The 16703-nt window shown below is 42.9% G+C and overlaps 1 protein-coding gene across 1 annotated transcript in view; it reads right to left on the bottom strand.

Moving 5' to 3' along the window:
* Positions 1–6856: 6856 nt before the first annotated feature.
* Positions 6857–16703, bottom strand: part of LOC115310917 (venom metalloproteinase antarease-like TfasMP_A) — a 65207-nt gene continuing 55360 nt past the window's right edge. Inside the window, exon 9 of the mRNA XM_029969403.2 lies at positions 6857–6926. Coding sequence (XP_029825263.2) covers positions 6857–6926 — 70 coding nt within the window. The remainder of the gene's footprint in view (positions 6927–16703) is intronic.

The following is a 16703-nucleotide window of genomic DNA, read 5'->3' as shown; positions in this document are numbered from 1 at the left end:
GTAGGTCTCTTCTTCAATTCAAAACAATTTCGGCATCCTTTTTAAAGTCGGTTTCCAGGAATAAGGTTTAAATTGGGGTGCGCATGTGCCAAGGCTATTATAATTACAGCTGATCCACGGCGGTTTTTGGCGTGTTCATAGGAAAGGGTTAGAACACCACTTAGATGCAATCAGTGATGTGTACTTTTTAAGGTATACTTGATAATGATGTGAACACACTGTACGGATGTCACCTTGTGGGCGCCCGGAACGGAACGAAAGGAGCCGCCGATCCGTGTGCGTCAGGTGTTGAGCGTTGATGAGGGATCGCGTCTTGGTCTGTGTGGTCACATGACAACCCCTTGCACCCAGGGAGCACGGAGGAAGTTCGGCTTCTGCAAGGAAAAAGAAGTTTAAATGCAACATGACTGCTCCTTCATTCATGTGAGCCATACCTGCGTGCTGCACATAAATGACATGTCGGGCACATATGCGCCTTACCTGCAGAAGCTAGCCTTGTACGCAAAACGCCATTCGGCTATGAACTTTTATCACGCTAATTGGTTTGTGACAGGTATAAGGCGAACCATATGTATTTAATATAAGCCAACGCATCCTCCCCTAAAGCTTGGGCTTATACAACTCTAACGTAACACATACTACATATACGACAAACGGCCAGCTTTAAAAAAAATAGCTCGTCCATCTGGTTTGAAAAAGTCATGAATTGAGCGGCCGCAACTATACAGATACTGTGACAGGGTAGGCACGAGTAAACACGAAACAACTATCATTGTATTGTAGAAAATAAAGCCGGCTTTCCTACGTACCCTGATCAGCATCCACAAGAACCGTAGATTGACTTTTTTATCCAGAGGGACCAGCTTCATCCATCGTTACACCACCGTACAACGTACTTGACGAAAAATGAAGTTCTTCCTTCGACAGATTTCCTATCTCAAATGGTCGTTCAAAAGCCAACTTCTCGCTTGTCAGCCCTTTCTTAGCTTACTAGCGCAGAAGCGGGTTCCTCAAAAGGCAAGGAATGAGACTCGATACCCAGTGTCAATAGTGGGGACACGTGCCTTTATTTATTCATCATTCCCAATGGGTCACGTAAAGATTCCCGCACTGACAATATGGACCGAAAATAATGCTAAAGGCGCACTCTTGGCTTGTGACGATGCTTCAAGCGTCCGAGTTAACATACTGAATCAGCGCGTTTCAGACTTTGATCACGCGCCTGTAGCCTTCACTGCGCTCCAACTAAGCACGAACCGGATCATAGTTCCGCTTTTCACCGCAGCATGCGTGACGGCTAGATTTTGCGGCGATATTACCGCGTTTCAGACGTCCACGTCAGCTGATGCCGCCCGTCGATTAGGCATCGGGTTTCGGAGTGTGAGGAGCCGCCCTCGGGTACAAAGGGCACAGCCGCCCTGCTATGGCGACGCACTGGCGGCACCCCCGATTAGTACACGATACCCGCCGTTTCTTCCCTTGCAGCCAGAAAATAGGTACGAGGGAAAGCGGGCAGCAAACTCCGTTGTTTCTTTGGACCTAATCGCTTCGGCTATCGTCGCAGGTGGCGACCTGTGCGACGAAGAGGCGTTAAGAAGCGACGCCGGGTAGTGGTGCGAGAGCTCAACTTCAAAAATTGTTTTCTCGCTTTAAACAAAAATTACTGTGATTAAACTTTCAGAATCAAAAGACGATCAATCGATCTTCCAAACCCACCATATTTTGCATTTTTACTTGGACCACCTCAGGGTGGAATAAACGGCTGTTTATGCGTCAAAACGCACTTTTTTGCAACTTCAGGTGTTTTTTTTTACTGCAAGATGTTTAATTGAGCGGTTTAAAATATTTTTATAGGTTATATACCTAATGGGCAGCCAGGAAAAGTTATATTGGGTACCGGGAGCAATTTTATATTTTTTTAATAAAATAACAAAAATGTTTATTTTTGAATAAAATTATGTATGTAAAAATATTTAAATTAAACAAAACTGCACAAACTCAACCACATTATAAGCCGACAACCATGCAAATTTAATAAAAAAATATAGTTGGGTGTTTCAGAAAAAAGCTGATTTTTCGTAAATTATTGAGTGATGCCTAGTTTCACGGTGTTTTCAAAAATTAAAATCGCGCTCACGTCATCACAATCTTTTTTTCGTCAAAACTATATTAGGGTATGGCTACGGACATTGTGGCCGAAGCCCATGAATTTTTTTTTAGAAATCGGCGGTGGTCGAGCGCAACGTCTGGGAGGTTTCACACGGAATGACTGTCGGCCTCGGTTGGCCTGGACCATTGTGCTCTAAAAATGTGTGTTAATATTGTGTCCAAAGTTTTGGGTCCTCCACTAGAACGGGTTTACGAGTTCCAGACAGCCTGTGCAGAACTTGTACATAAACTGCAATAAATGGTCTTCTGATGCTGTAACACTGCTTTTACTGCTGTTCTTAGAAGATGACAAGTCGACTCCCAGCAGAGGGCAAAGGTGCACGAATATACAAATGTTCACATGCACGTTTCTAGGTCTGATTGTCATTATATTATCACTAAAGTAATGCAATATTTTGTTTTTAACTTAAGAACACAATGAACTTACCCGTGCGCTGTTCGTGCTTCTTGTATAAGCTGTACAGGAATCTGGTTTTCTTTAAAGGTTTCTTCGAACACTGCTGTAATTGGTCTGGCGTGCGCAAACAGCCCATGCCTGTATTTCTGTTTGGGTCGTGACCGCAGCACTGAACTTCCCCATATTTTGATATTTTCGCTTTCCCACTACCCGAATTAGTTGTAATTGTTCATCCCATGTCTAATTCCTCTGCCGTTTCATGCTGATGCTTGATGTCCCCCGACTCATTTTCGATTTCAGATTGGTTGTGATCGTCTGCTACGTAATTATGCCTCTGCTTATCATCCTAACAAAACATTAGTTATTCCAAAACAAAATAAATTTACGAAAGACAAGCGCAAGAGAAAACATGGACACTTTTTTCATGATAGAAGCTTCGTTTATTTCCCAGTTGCACAAGTCCGGCATCGGTGCCGGCAGTTTATATTGAGGTAACGGATGTTTGCTTCCGAGGAAGGTTTTTAGTCTACATCTTGCCTTCGTTGAACCGTCTTCCGCTGCGAGGGGGTCGTCGGTGTTGTGGATGCGCTGCAAATACAGTACACGGCGAACTGTACTATAAACCAGACTCCGCGATTGGAGGCAGTTTTTCGGAGAGATTTGTTTCACTACCATGCGATTGTGGCTCAAGGTAAGTTTCATAAGTGAAAAAAAGAAAGCTGGACGTTGATTACAACGCAGGATCTGCTGACATGACATTTTGATAGCGGTACGATCTCATAACTTTCTCGTGCAACATCGCGGCACTCACCTAGGTAATATATTTTGAAGGTCCCGCTGACTGTAGCATTCGTTGAAACAAGTCCACCTCAGAGGGCGATGCGTGAACTCAAACCTCACGTGACCATTCAAGCGTAGGCCTGGTCCCACAGCACGTCTGGCGGTGGCCGAGCTGTCGTCGACTCCGACTGTAGACTCTGTGTTCGAATGTTCCTTTCGTGGCACGAGGAGGACGCATCTTCGTAAAAATAAATGTTCCCAAGCGTGACGAGCAGCCGTAGCAGTCATATTGCCTGATGCTAAGTACTATTTGACTCCGGCGTTCCTACTCTGCAGGTCACGTGACCTAAAATTCCCCCTCGTAGAGCCTACTCGGCGTTGCCTTACTTGATCTTTGGCTTTCGTATATTTGTACATGCCTTGCCCGTTTTTTTCGTGGTTCTAGTGTCCGGTCATACAAACAAAATTGTGTTTTCTTTTCGGCCATTCTCCCCTTCCTGACGTTCTCTATTTTGTTGAACTTGATCTCTTTATGCTGCTGAATGTTCTGCTCGTATTGCTCCAGTTACTGTATTATACTTATATTCTGAAGAAGTAATGAGTAAATAATGTAATCCTTTACCAATATTTTGTAAAAAAAATTCCAGTACAAATTGCTTTAAAAAAAAAGTAACATGATAATTACAAAATTACTCAAAAAGTAACGAATAGCAAGTAAACCGTTACTTGTAACGGATTACTTCCCAAGTTTGGGTGGAAGTCGGATAGTAGAAAAATTTAATATTTCTAAATTTTTTTTTAAATACCGCTAACATTACCTGGTATCGTCTCATTATCCCGAAGTTATTTACGCGGGCCTAAAATATGGTTCTCTTTTCTCAAGAAAGCCCGGTACATCGCCTGGCTTTATTGAAGGGGCAAACAGCAAAACAACATTTTATGACTCGTCGAATGCACCCACTCGGCACCCGCCTTGTTGGAGAACTTATTGAGGCTTAAGTGTCCCCTTTTCTTCCGGAATAAGTTTCGTAAACACAACGCACTCGGTAATATTAGTAGACTCGCAAAATACCTAGGTTGTAGTTGTCGGCAGTTAAATTAGACACATGCCTCCTTGGTGAAACTTGAGTATGGGCTACAAGGTATATTCATAATATCCTAAATATCTCGCCGCTGTTGTAACGATGAGACTTAAGCGCGTGCCCACGGATTTACGGAGGACGACGAAAATGCGCGCGAGGGCGGCTCATCCCCCGGTAGAGTGTACTAGAAAGAACGAGTGGGGCCACCGGGGTGCTATTTTGGTGCCTCCGCATATGGAAAAAAAGGGATAATTCAAGCCACTTCTCTCGTAGAGCCCAAGAGGACGCTACGAGCGAAGTTAGCCGTTTTTTAGGAAAAACGCGTTTCGTTCCAACGCCAATCTCGACCGACACACTGGTCAAGGTCATAAAACCGATAGAACGCCGGACTATATTTTTTATACAACCTAGACGTCAAGCGTCACGTACATAAAGTCACCGCGACCTGACTTGTCGTCAGAACGTCATGCGACATCAAAACGACGCCTTGATGTCAACGTCTTCATCAACGTTGATACCGTGAGTTACACGACATCAAGACTGCGTTACGATGTCATATTGCGTTGACAACGGCGATGATGTCAAGGTAGACATTGACGGCGACGATGACAACGTCACGGGACGTCAAGATGACGGCGCCCGTGTCAATGCAACGTCATAAGGAAGCTTGGTATCAGTTTGTCGACGTCGTTGTCGACATGATGCAACTCGACGTTACGAAGACGTCCCGACAGTTTCACGACATCGACGTCATCGTTGACGACGCTACACGACGTCAAGACTTCGTCGTGACTGCGCGTCAACGTTGAGGCTGGCGAAGGCGACGACGGTACACGCCGTCAATGCTTCGTCGTGACGTTGACGTTCACGATGACGTAGGGGCGACGTTAACGTGACGTCATAGCGATGTTTGACGTTGCATGGGGCGTCGGCGTCAACGTCGGCATCGATGACCACGTCTACGTCGTCCTCGATCTGGCACGCGACGTCATGACCGCGTTACAACGGTGACTTCTTGTCGTGTAACAAAGTTGTCCTCAACGGGACGGGATGTCACGTCCGCGTCATGACGGCGACTTGATGTCGCGTAACGGCGTCGTCCTTAACGCGACGTCACGACCGCGCTAGACTTAATGTCGTTAAACGGCGCCGTGCTCGACGCGACACAACGTCACGACGGCCTTACGACAGCATCTTGGCGTCGCGTAACGTCGTCGAAGATGGCGTCGCCGTGTCGGGGTGCTTTGACGTTACCTCTCACGTCAAAATCACAAGAAATACAATATAGCCCCTCAGGGGCTATATTGCCCATATGACCTTGACCCGTGTCGTTGCTCGATCGCACGCAGCGAAGGTGGCGTAGTGATTGAAGTGGCTTGGTTTCACCTCTAGTTTCACCTGACCGCTTTCTACATTTTGACGTGGAATTGAAAGCATGGGCGGAGCCTGTAGCTCGTCCCCACTCGTACCTTCTAGTACACTCTACTCCCGGCACTTCTAATCTGTTCAAATACATTCATGGATGTAACCTATCCCATAAAATCTGCTACAATATTACCCTGAATCTCCACTAAACAAGCCACTAAAGTGGCTGTGATTAGTTCTTTACCGTGCGCTCAGTGTGCAGCTTCTGCTAAACCCTTTTGGGGAGAAACGTCGACATTTTCGTGCAGCCTGCACCTCTAGATTTGTGCCGTCCGATTTGAGAAATTTAATTCCTTTGTGTGTGCGAATATAAGTGGCCGTGCCACAGCGGCTCCAGAGTGGGGTCTATACCAAAAGAATAGGCTCGGGCGTGGCTGTCGCCGTTCCCGAGCCCCAAATTTCCGTCTTGCTGTAGATAGAAAAAAAATATATATATAATTTTTCGAATTTATGCACAGTATCAGAAAGAAAAATACGCTCTCTGACTGCTGGACAATGACTGTCTGTACACAAAAATCTAGAAAATTGAGTGGGTCATGTTTTAACGAGAAAGAAATGTCAGTGAGTTGAACTCTGAAAAGTTTACGAAATTTAATAATCCCTTCACAGCTAGGACAGGTGGTTTCAACATGTGTGCGAAAATTATCCTAATATCGACAGATCATATTGACTTTTAGTTTGATTCTATATTTTCAACACGTCGAGGCTTATTACAACAATCGATAGGTGCTCAAATCCTTGCAAGATTAATTTCAACATTCTATTAAAAATGACCAACATACCATCGAACTTGTATTTTATTCTGTGATATGATTGAGAGTGAGTTTGCATTTAAATAGCTCCAAGTTTTATGAATATTTAAATTTAAAAATCAATCAGAGTAATTCGGAAAGGTAAGAACACCTGTTTGACTGTTAGCTTTTTGGGGCTACAAAATGCCAACTTTCTGTTAGTTTTTCTTTTTTTTTTATAATGTCTTCGTTAGTGTGCTTTCTTGCAAATATTATTCCAGGATTTCGCTGTCCAACGATTCGTTGCGTGGGGTACGGTCGTAACATCCGGGTCCGCGTTGCCTGTAATAAACGGATGGAGTTACGTCTATAGGAATCATGCTTATTTATTAAGGTGTGCTCGTTTGTTAGAACTTTCCAGAGTTGCGTCGGCTTTGTTTTTTTTTTTTAGCTTTCTTTGTGGGTGTCGGGGTTTTGAAGGGAGCATTTGCGTGGGCAGAGCGGCCGAGAGGTGTGAGCGGTTCTCTCGCGGTCGTTAAGAAACGTCTCGGGTTTCGGGAGTCTGCTCAGACAGATCCCTGGGACAGCCCGTTCTTGCAGCTGCTCGTGGCTTTTAGCCGAATTTGCCCGTATATAGAGGGTTTTGCCGCTTGGTGTAAAATTGTCGCTTTTTGCCCGATGCAATAGCTTAGCGGTTGGCGCCAGTCAGACTGGGAAAATTGCAGGGAACAACTCTACAAGCAATTTGGGTTTGGCGGTTGGAGCGCCAGGATGACAGCTCGCCAACCGTTGGAGAACACTGTACCACGTGTGAGTGGTGGAATTTGAAGAGATTGGTCGGTTCCTGAGGGGAAAGGAGGTCCCTACGTCCCTAGAAAAAGACTGCGGAGACGATTTTGAGGGATTCGAACTTGGGATTTGATTGAGAGAAATTAGGGACGGGGGTCGAGACTTTAGAAGAGGCAGGATGGTCTCCCAAAGGACTTGTAACTAGAGTGTAAATAAATGCACATAGTTCTCTACAAGCCGTGAGTCGACCCGTCACTCATTGACGTTCGTGCCACCACGCTTCAGACCATCGGAGCGGAAGCCGCCTCCCACATTACCGGGAGGACCAACAACAAACTTTAACTGATGGCTTTATTTCAAATTGAACGCGTGTATGGGGATAGGTATTTTGAGTTGCTTCAAAAATATATATATAATGGCCACACTTAAGTAATAAAGAAAACTGCTCCTTACAAGTTTACGTATATAAAATTAATTTTTTCCGCTGAAATTTTTAAGCACAGTATTAGGGGAAGGCAACATTTTTTGCTGCTTATTTCGGAACCCAGTTTTTTTAGTTCTTGTTATAGATAGGTAATATAAAAAGAAAAAAAAAATAGATCGGAATAATTCTTTTCTAATAAACGTAAAATGCACGGTCGTTTCGTTCTTGTCTGAAGTAATCATTTTGGGAATTTTATTGCCAGAAATAAAAAATAACAATCATCGTACCTTTGACGCTTTGGTGACATATTTAGAAGTTTGTATCTTTGGAATAATAAAATATATTGCTTACTAAATAGTCCACACGTACACTCCTATACAGGTGAGATGGACTGGTACCAGTTTCGTTTAATTTGAGTTGTTTTCACGATATATTTACAAAAAAATTAATTTCTCATTTTCATAAAAAATTAAATTTACCCAGTTTTTGAGCAAGGTTAATTAAAACGGAACATTTTCATTTCTTCGTATTTTTTCTTATTTCAATGATGTTAACTTTCTATTAACTTAATCAAGCTTTCACCTTGTTATATTTTCGGTAGCTTTACGTTGTTTTTCGTATCGACATACCATCGTCTTGTCGATTCGGGTGCATTGTTTGACCTCTTGATCAAACATCAAAGGGATACTTCAACGAAATTTTAAATATTCCCGTCGTGTTCAAAAATAGGTTGAATATGATCCACAATATCCGTAAATGACAATCGCGCGTTTGTATTTTGATCCTGGTGGCTGTATTTTTCGTTATAAACGGCCCCCTCTGGCAAGCGCTCGGAGAAGGCCCAACGGAGACCACGTGACATCCAAAGCAATCGGGACGTAGGTCGTCTCGAAACGAGCAAAGCTACGGCGAGGCTGACGTCGAGAGGTTGGCCTAGTCGTTCCAGCCACCGCAGCGGCTGCTTTTGTACGAGTTTTGAGTGACGGGTTAGTCTTCTATAATCTTGTAGGGGGACAATAGTGACTTCTGCGACACACAAAAGGCATTCTCAGAAAGAGGGGACTTCCTCCTTCCCTTCTTCTTTCGTCGTGGCTGGAGGCGAGACAACCTCCGTCACTAGCTGTCAAGGTTCCTAAACGGGCATTACAAGCGAGGCGTTAGCGACATCCACCAGGTGCTCTTTGCTAATCGTTTAATTTGTTTTAAAATTCTTTTTCGGGAATTGTTTTAAACAAGATATTGGTATGTTCGATGTGATACTGCTCTTCTGAACACATATAGACCAAAAAATGAGCGCCGAAATTTCGTTGTAGTGTCCCTCTAAACCCCAATAATAGAAAAAAAGATTTCGCGCGAGTTGGCTTTAATGTAAAACATTTTAGTCTTGAAGTGCTACGGGCAATGTCGTTGCAAGCGTCCGGCTTGGGAAGGGAAGGGGCGGTGGGAGCTGGCTTCGATAGGAGGCAGGAAGGGGAGTGGGTGGTGCAAACGTGGCGACATTAGAAAAATGTCTGCCCCCAGCCTTCCTCTGTTTTTTTCACCATGAATAAGCGTGCTTTTGTTTTTCTTTAATTTCAATGAATGCACTTAAGTCAGGGTGCATATTGTCGTTTATCTCACTTTAGTGTATAGAGTATTTTTAAGGCTTTACATAATTGTTTAAAAAATAGCTTTCAGCCTTTCCATTTTGGTGAAAAAGGAAGACCTGCAAAGCTGTACTGTGGTGGGAATGAAGTAATAGTCGGCCACAAGTAAAAGTAATAAAGTAAATATATGCGCCGCAAAAACCCCTGGATGACACGCGAAATAATTCATCTAGTACGGAAAGTAAAAAGAAACCGTAGAAGTCCAGTTCACAGTTCCTCCATCCCCTGCCTAAAGCGAGCACTAGCAGCTAAAATTCACACAAGTAAACAAATCTATCATTCCAATACACTCACACGATTCCTTAAGACAGATCCCGCGAAGTTCTGGCGACACCTCAGATCAAATAAAAAAACTGTCGATTATGTCGAAATTCGGGAAATGTTGATTCACGACAAACTACAAATAGCTACGGAGTTTAATCTTTCCTTTCAGTCAGTGTTCTCGAAGTCTTACACTAGACAGGCCTCCTTTAACGAAGAAACTGAAATAAGCTGAGAGTTCATCACGTTTGAACGTATCTTTTCTATGCTACTTAACCTCAAACCTAAATCGTCAAATGGTCCTGATGATATACCAAATGCATTTCTTCGTCGTTACGCTGAGTGGATTTCTAAATTCCTTGTTGTTATCTTCCAGACGCTATTTTCATGTGGCGTTGTTCCCTCAGATTGGCGAATTGCTCGGGTTTTACCCGTTTTTAAAAAAGGAAACCGTACAATGTTAACGAATTATTGCCCAATTTCACTCACCAGCTCTTCGTGTAAACTACTGGAACATATAATTTCTAATTACATCAATTATATCCTCGATAAACATGAAATAATCTCGCCTTTTCAGCATGGGTTCCGAAAGGGACTTTCTACTACTACTCAGCTCATTTAAACTATTCATTCTTTTGCTTCTATAGTAGATAGGCCCGGTCAAGTCGACGTCATCTTCCTTGAGTTTAGCAAAGCCTTCGACAGAGTTCCTCATTCCGGTCTTATATACAAACTAAATGAGACTGGCGTTCTCAGCACAGTTGTTCAATGGATTTCAGCTTATCTTCAAATGCGAAAACAATTCGTCAATGTAAACGGTCACCATTCTGATCCTCTTCTTGTAATTTCGGGTGTTCCGCAAGCAAGTGTCCTTGGCCCTCTTCTTTTTTCAATTTTTATTAATGACCTCACTTTTTGTATAGATAAAAGCGTGAGTATTCGTTTATTTGCGGACGACTGTCTATTGTTCAAGGATATTAACTCTACTAGGGACCAAGTTGTTCTGAACGAATGTCTTAATGCAGTTTCTAGCTGGTGCGATCGTTGGAAGATGAAGCTTAACCAAGAAAAGTCCTTGTACGTGCGCATCACTAACAAAAAGTCCTCTCGTCAGTATGAATACTTTATTGGTGATAACTACATCTCTCGGACGATGAGCTTTAAATATCTTGTATAACAATTTCTAGCAACTTATCTTGGTCCTCACACATTGAACACGTTTGTGCAGCTGCCCGTCGAAAACTAGGCATGATGAGGCACAACCTTAAGCACGTGCCTTCTCATGTGAAACTTTTAGCCTATAACACATTGATAAGAACGAAGTTAGAATACGCCTGTACAGTCTAGGATCCATTCACAAAAAAAGATATCAAGATACTGGAAGATGTTCCGAAGCAAGCAGCTCGTTTTATATTTAATCGCTACCACCCGCATGACTCACCTGCTGCCTTAATTCTGAGTAACAACATCATCTCTCTTGAATTACGAAGGAAGTTAGCTAGACTAAAATTTCTTTATCAACTCTGGTTTAAAAAACTCCGGCTTGAATCGTCGTCCTTTCTTCACCCATCCTCGACTAGGCGCACAAGGCATGACCATCCGCATAAAATAAATCCATTATTCGCTCGAACAAATGCATTTAAATACTCCTTCTTTCCCAGAACCATAACGGAATGGAACAACCTACCTCATCACATATTTATATCTGACAATGTTTCGGAGTCGATTGAGCGTTTGTTTGATGTGTAACTCTTTGCATTGTGTTTTATTTTCCTGTTCTCCACTACCGCCACTCCTCCCAACTTTGTTGTGAGCTGTTACATGTGCGTTACTACAATTTTTGCATAATTTTTTCCTGTTCCGCTCTCCCATTTTACAGATTACCTGGTGTTGCGTTTTGTTTTTACTCCACTTTTGTAATCCCCAATCCTGCTTGGGCCGCAATTGACCTGCAGTATTCCTAAATAAAAAATAAAAAAACGCCAGGTTGAAAAGGCTGGGAAGGTTGCGCCATCTATGAGCGACGGCGGCAAGCGGACAACCGGTAAACCCAACAAACGCTACCAGAGTTTTGTGTCGACATTTGTTTGCGGAGGACACGATCCTGGGGAAACTAGCCCTTAACAGCTCCGCTGTAAAAAGCCGAGAATGGTACTCTAATATGTGTCTTACGGATGAGTTATACGCGAAGGGGGACATAATAGAAGAGGATAATCGTCACAATAACTGGGATAAATATACCAATAATTTGTTAAATCACTGGTTTTAATTACTGAAGATAAAGATACGGTTCCATTTAAACCCTTCCCAAGCGTAATCAGAAATAACTAAGTAAATAAATTTGAGAAAGATCTGGGGAGGGTGAGACGCGCGGTGGTGCGCCGAAGTTCCCGCTCGTGAAACTGCGCAATGCTAGTGGTACGAATACTCTCATGCGTGGTATTTCCGTCTATCATCCGCATTTTTTCACCACCAGCATTGCGCCCGTTGCAAAACTGATAACTTTAGTGCACCAGAGCGCTTTCAACGTGCCCAACGTCTTTTTAAGATCTTTTTATATCGTTGTTTTTGAGGACGCTCAGCAAGTTTCTATTTGAAACCACAGTTTTATTTTAATTAATTAAAAAAAGTTAGTAGGCTTCTTTTAAAACTCCATCAAGGAACAGACTGATGGTCGCCATTTCCTGGGCATAAACACGCGATTGGATCCGGGTAGTCGCCGAACGCCGACGCAACCCTCGTGTCCAAGACATTCTCACAGTGTCTGATCAAGCAATGGCGGACAAGCGATGGCGCGGACGTTTCACTGTGAAGCTGTTTATGGCTAGGGTTCCGTAGATTTTTCGTGTGTCCTGACTAAAAACCCTACGCTAGCAACGCGGGATGCGCCGCACGCGCACGCCTTCTCCGTAAAAACGATTCGAAGTAAATAACCAAAATAAAGCGTTGATGAACGCGCCTGCAAGGTGTCATTTGTTTTAGGCTTTTGCTTTAGAACAGTTACTGCTGCGAACGCCGGCACGTGCCGCGCGTGGAACACCATTCCCTGCTTTCTTTTTGATGATTGGATAATTTAACAATGGGTCTATTCCGTAGATTAGTTATCAATAGGCACCATGTTCAACATGAGTCCCATGCAAAAACGTCCTATGGTCGGCTATAGAAAATTCTTTGTATGGTCGGCTTTAGCTTTTTGGCCCAATTAGCTAAGGAATTTTCTATGGCTGTCTTTAGCATTTTTATTGTCGCCTTTGTGGGCGTCTTTAGCTTTGTCTATGGCCCTATCGCTGTCCAGCCATAGCGCTCTTTAGCTTGTCAAACGGTTGGCTAAAGACTTCTCTATGGCTTAGCCTAAGGCTCTCTTTAGCTAGCAAACTCTACAAAAACTTTTACTTCAAGTTCCCCCGACTTGTGAATGCTACGTAGTAGATACACATTCATCTCTGAACACACAGAACACAAGCAGAACACTACCTCACACTACACAGCGACAACGGACCCCTCTCTACATATGCCATGTTCGCACTAGCTGTATACATGGCAAACTAATTTTTGAATCCGACTTTGCCGGCGACCCATGATTTGTAGCAAAAACACGGAGAGGCGGAGCAAATATTACTCGCACTTGATACATTATTTGAATTGTCTCTTGGAATAGCCCCCATCTCATAATTCAACACCCTGAAAAAAGCAAATAAAGATAATTAGGCTAATAAACTAAAATTTATTATTTATATTTTAATAAGTTTGATAAATCAAGTTGACAATGCAGTGATGACATACAGTACACTGGAGCTGAAGATGGCAATCAAGCTATTGCTTGATTGCAGTGTTCGGCGCCAGTGTAATTTATTTTCACTTTTGGGGAGTAATAACTAATTTTAATTGTTGCACAAGTATTTTAATGGATTTTTCAAACAAACAATATTACTGGTTTTCACAACTCGTTGCAACAGCAGAGAACATATTTCGGGTCATGGTTTGTCACCGGCATTACAGAAATTTAGTATTGATTTATTTTTTAACGTGGAGTGTTTTTATTAAAAAAGTAAGCGCCGGTAGTGATTTTCTACAGGCGTGGAAAGAAAATTTATTGTTTGTTAGTCAAGTAAGCGCCGGTAGTGATTTTCTATAGGCGTGGAAAGAAAATTAATTGGTTCTTAGTCTTTAGACTCGGGGCCATAAATTTGTCTATAGACGGGTAAAGACAACTTATTAATTTCCACTCGGGGCCAAAGAATTTTCTAGAGGCGGGTGAAGAACATTTATTGGTTCGCTCTCTTTAGACATGTGGCCCTACAATTTTTATAGGCGTCTAAAAAAATTTTATTGGTTCCCAGCCTTTAGACTCAGGGCCATAATATTTTCTACAGACAGTTGAAGACAATTTATTGTTTCCGAAATTTGAGACTTGTGACCATAGAATTTTCTATAGGCGGGTAAAGAAAATGTATTGGTTCCCAGTCCTTAGACCCAGCGCCATAGATTTTTCTATAGCTGACTGTAGCTGTCCTTATGGATTTCTATGGCCAACCGTGGAAAGCCATAGGGGGTTATAGCCTGCCATATAATTTTCCATAGACGACCATAGACCCTTTTTGTATGGGGTGGACTCTCAGGTAGATAATAAAGGTTTCGCAAAGATTTGCCGCTGTGCGACCCGCGGCCGGCCATGACAAAGCTCGCACTGCCCTCTCCTTGTCGTCGTTCCAAGTGCTTGTGGGCCTAGTTTCCTTTCCTTCCGCTTTCCCGGGGGTGGCGGTCCTATCGCGAGTGTCTACTTTCAGTCGGGTGGCGGCCCCGTCACGCGTGTCTAGTTCCCTCCAGCTCCTGGGGGCGGGTTCGTGTCGTGTGATAAGCAGCTTGTCTGGTCATTCACCTTCACTGAGTGGAATGGCTCATAATTTTAAAGGGTCTATTATCTAATCTTAGTCCTAAAAATCTTCGGTAGGGGGAAAAAAAACGAATTGAAAACATAGAAAATAAGTGATACGCGAATATCATGTAAACTAAAGTGAAATAACGCACACTATTCAGACGACTCAAGTCTCCCGATTCAAATTAAAGGGAAAAAAGCAAGCGTAGCCAGTGGATGTAGTCGAAATTGTGGAGGGGTGGGGTCAGACATTAATATTTGATGGTGGTATGTTCACAAAACCCTTTCCCCTTCCTAGCGCCTCCAAGGCCAGCTCCCGTTGCCCCGTCACCTCATTAAAGCTTGACACGCCACTGCCCTTGGAATTGAAAGCCTAAAATGCCTTGCATAAAGTAAAGTCAACCAGCGAAACTACTGTTTCGTCGATTCGGGTCTATTGTCCATTGTCCACTTCTACAAAAATACAAGAAAATACATATTTGATTAAGGCAGTAGAAAGTTAACATAATTTGAAATAGTAAAAAATACTAAATACATAAAACATGATTTTTTTAAACACAGGTTCAAAGACAGCAAAACTTATTTTTATATAAAAATGCTTTCGTGAAAATAAATTTATATAAGTTAGGGCCGGTATATAGCACTTGTATAAGACTGAAGCTTTACAGTATTTTGTAAGCCAGATTTGTGATTACTCCTAGGATACAAGATTACAAATATGTCACTAAAACCACAAAAAGGCGATGTTTGTCATTGCCAGAGATCTCGTACACGTTACTAAAAGAAAAGTAGTCACTTCCAATATAAATTACTGTTCGTTAAAAATATTCAAGTAGAATACTTGATTATCCAATAAGAAAAGTACTTTTGCCGTTTATTTAAATTGTAACCCTTACTTTTACGATTACTTCAGTTTTTCAAAGAGAACGATTTTTCTGCTGCTTTGAGAACGTGCCTTTCGTACCATATATTTTTTTATAAGAATCACCAAAGTATGAATTACTTATCTTTTTATTCCTCCAATTTCGGTAAACCATTCTCCTGTCGAGACATGGTTCGGGGCAAAATTACTCCACATGGTAATCGATTACAAGTAATTTCATTACTTGTAATAAGTTCCGTACGAGGCTGAGTAGCTTTGACATTTGACCCGGGGGGGGGGGGGGGCTGCCCGATTGGATTTTTTCACACCCCTTTTAGAAATTCCTTTCAGGACCCATGGGACAAGCCCCCTTAAAACATTAGAACATATATTGGCCCCCAATTCCACAGTATGGTTTCATTATGTGCTGCCTGTGGTGGAGGAACAGAGGGATATAGTGAGAGTACAACGCGGATGGCGTTGTCATGTGCGTGCCGATGTTCTGTAACTAAGCTAAAATATTATTTAAGTAATTATAAAATTATCAGTGGTCTCTTAATATTATTGCTCAAGTCTGAACATTATTTCTTATAGTTATTTTGAAACAGCATTACTTTATTACGTAAAGGGGCCCTGCAAGGACTTTTTTTGCTTGTTTTTAGTTTGCATCGAACCTGAGCGGACTGAACGTGGTAATTTAATGAAACTTTTTTTTCTCAAACTTCGCTTTTTTTAGAAGTTATAAGAAAATTAAATTTACAAAAACGAGCAAAAATGACCTCCTTCTTGACGTCTTTGGTCGCTTGAGTGGCCGTGAACTGGAGGAGGGGTAGTGAGCTCTGCGAGAGCGCTCACGGGTGCCGCACTCCGTGTCGACAATTCGAGAGGGCGTCACTAAAGCATGTTCTGAATAGGCTGTATGAAGCGGGCAGCCAGGGCAGCTCGCATTGCATTTGCTGCACGATTAAATACTAATTCGGCATGACACTTCATTGGCCACAAACGACAGCGAACACGGGGGAAAGGTCAGTTCAGAACGGGAGCCACTCCACGCTGCCATAACGACAAACCGCAAGCCAAACCTGCTCCGAAGGCCTTCAAAACGCTTGGAACCGGTCGGATCCTCGACCGTAGCGCCGCCGCGTACATCCGGGACCTTTCCGCGTTGGCGCCTCATCTCACTACCCCTTTCTAGTATGGACCGCCTTTTCCACCGCTTGGTGGGGGGCATGTCGACGGGTCATTTCTTGTTTCCGTACTT

This window comes from Ixodes scapularis, unplaced genomic scaffold, assembly GCF_016920785.2.
Source record: "Ixodes scapularis isolate PalLabHiFi unplaced genomic scaffold, ASM1692078v2 PGA_scaffold4__175_contigs__length_147842914, whole genome shotgun sequence".
Lineage (NCBI taxonomy): Eukaryota > Metazoa > Arthropoda > Arachnida > Ixodida > Ixodidae > Ixodes > Ixodes scapularis.
Note: the sequence above shows the minus strand (reverse complement) of the source record. Positions and strands in the feature narration are given on the sequence as shown.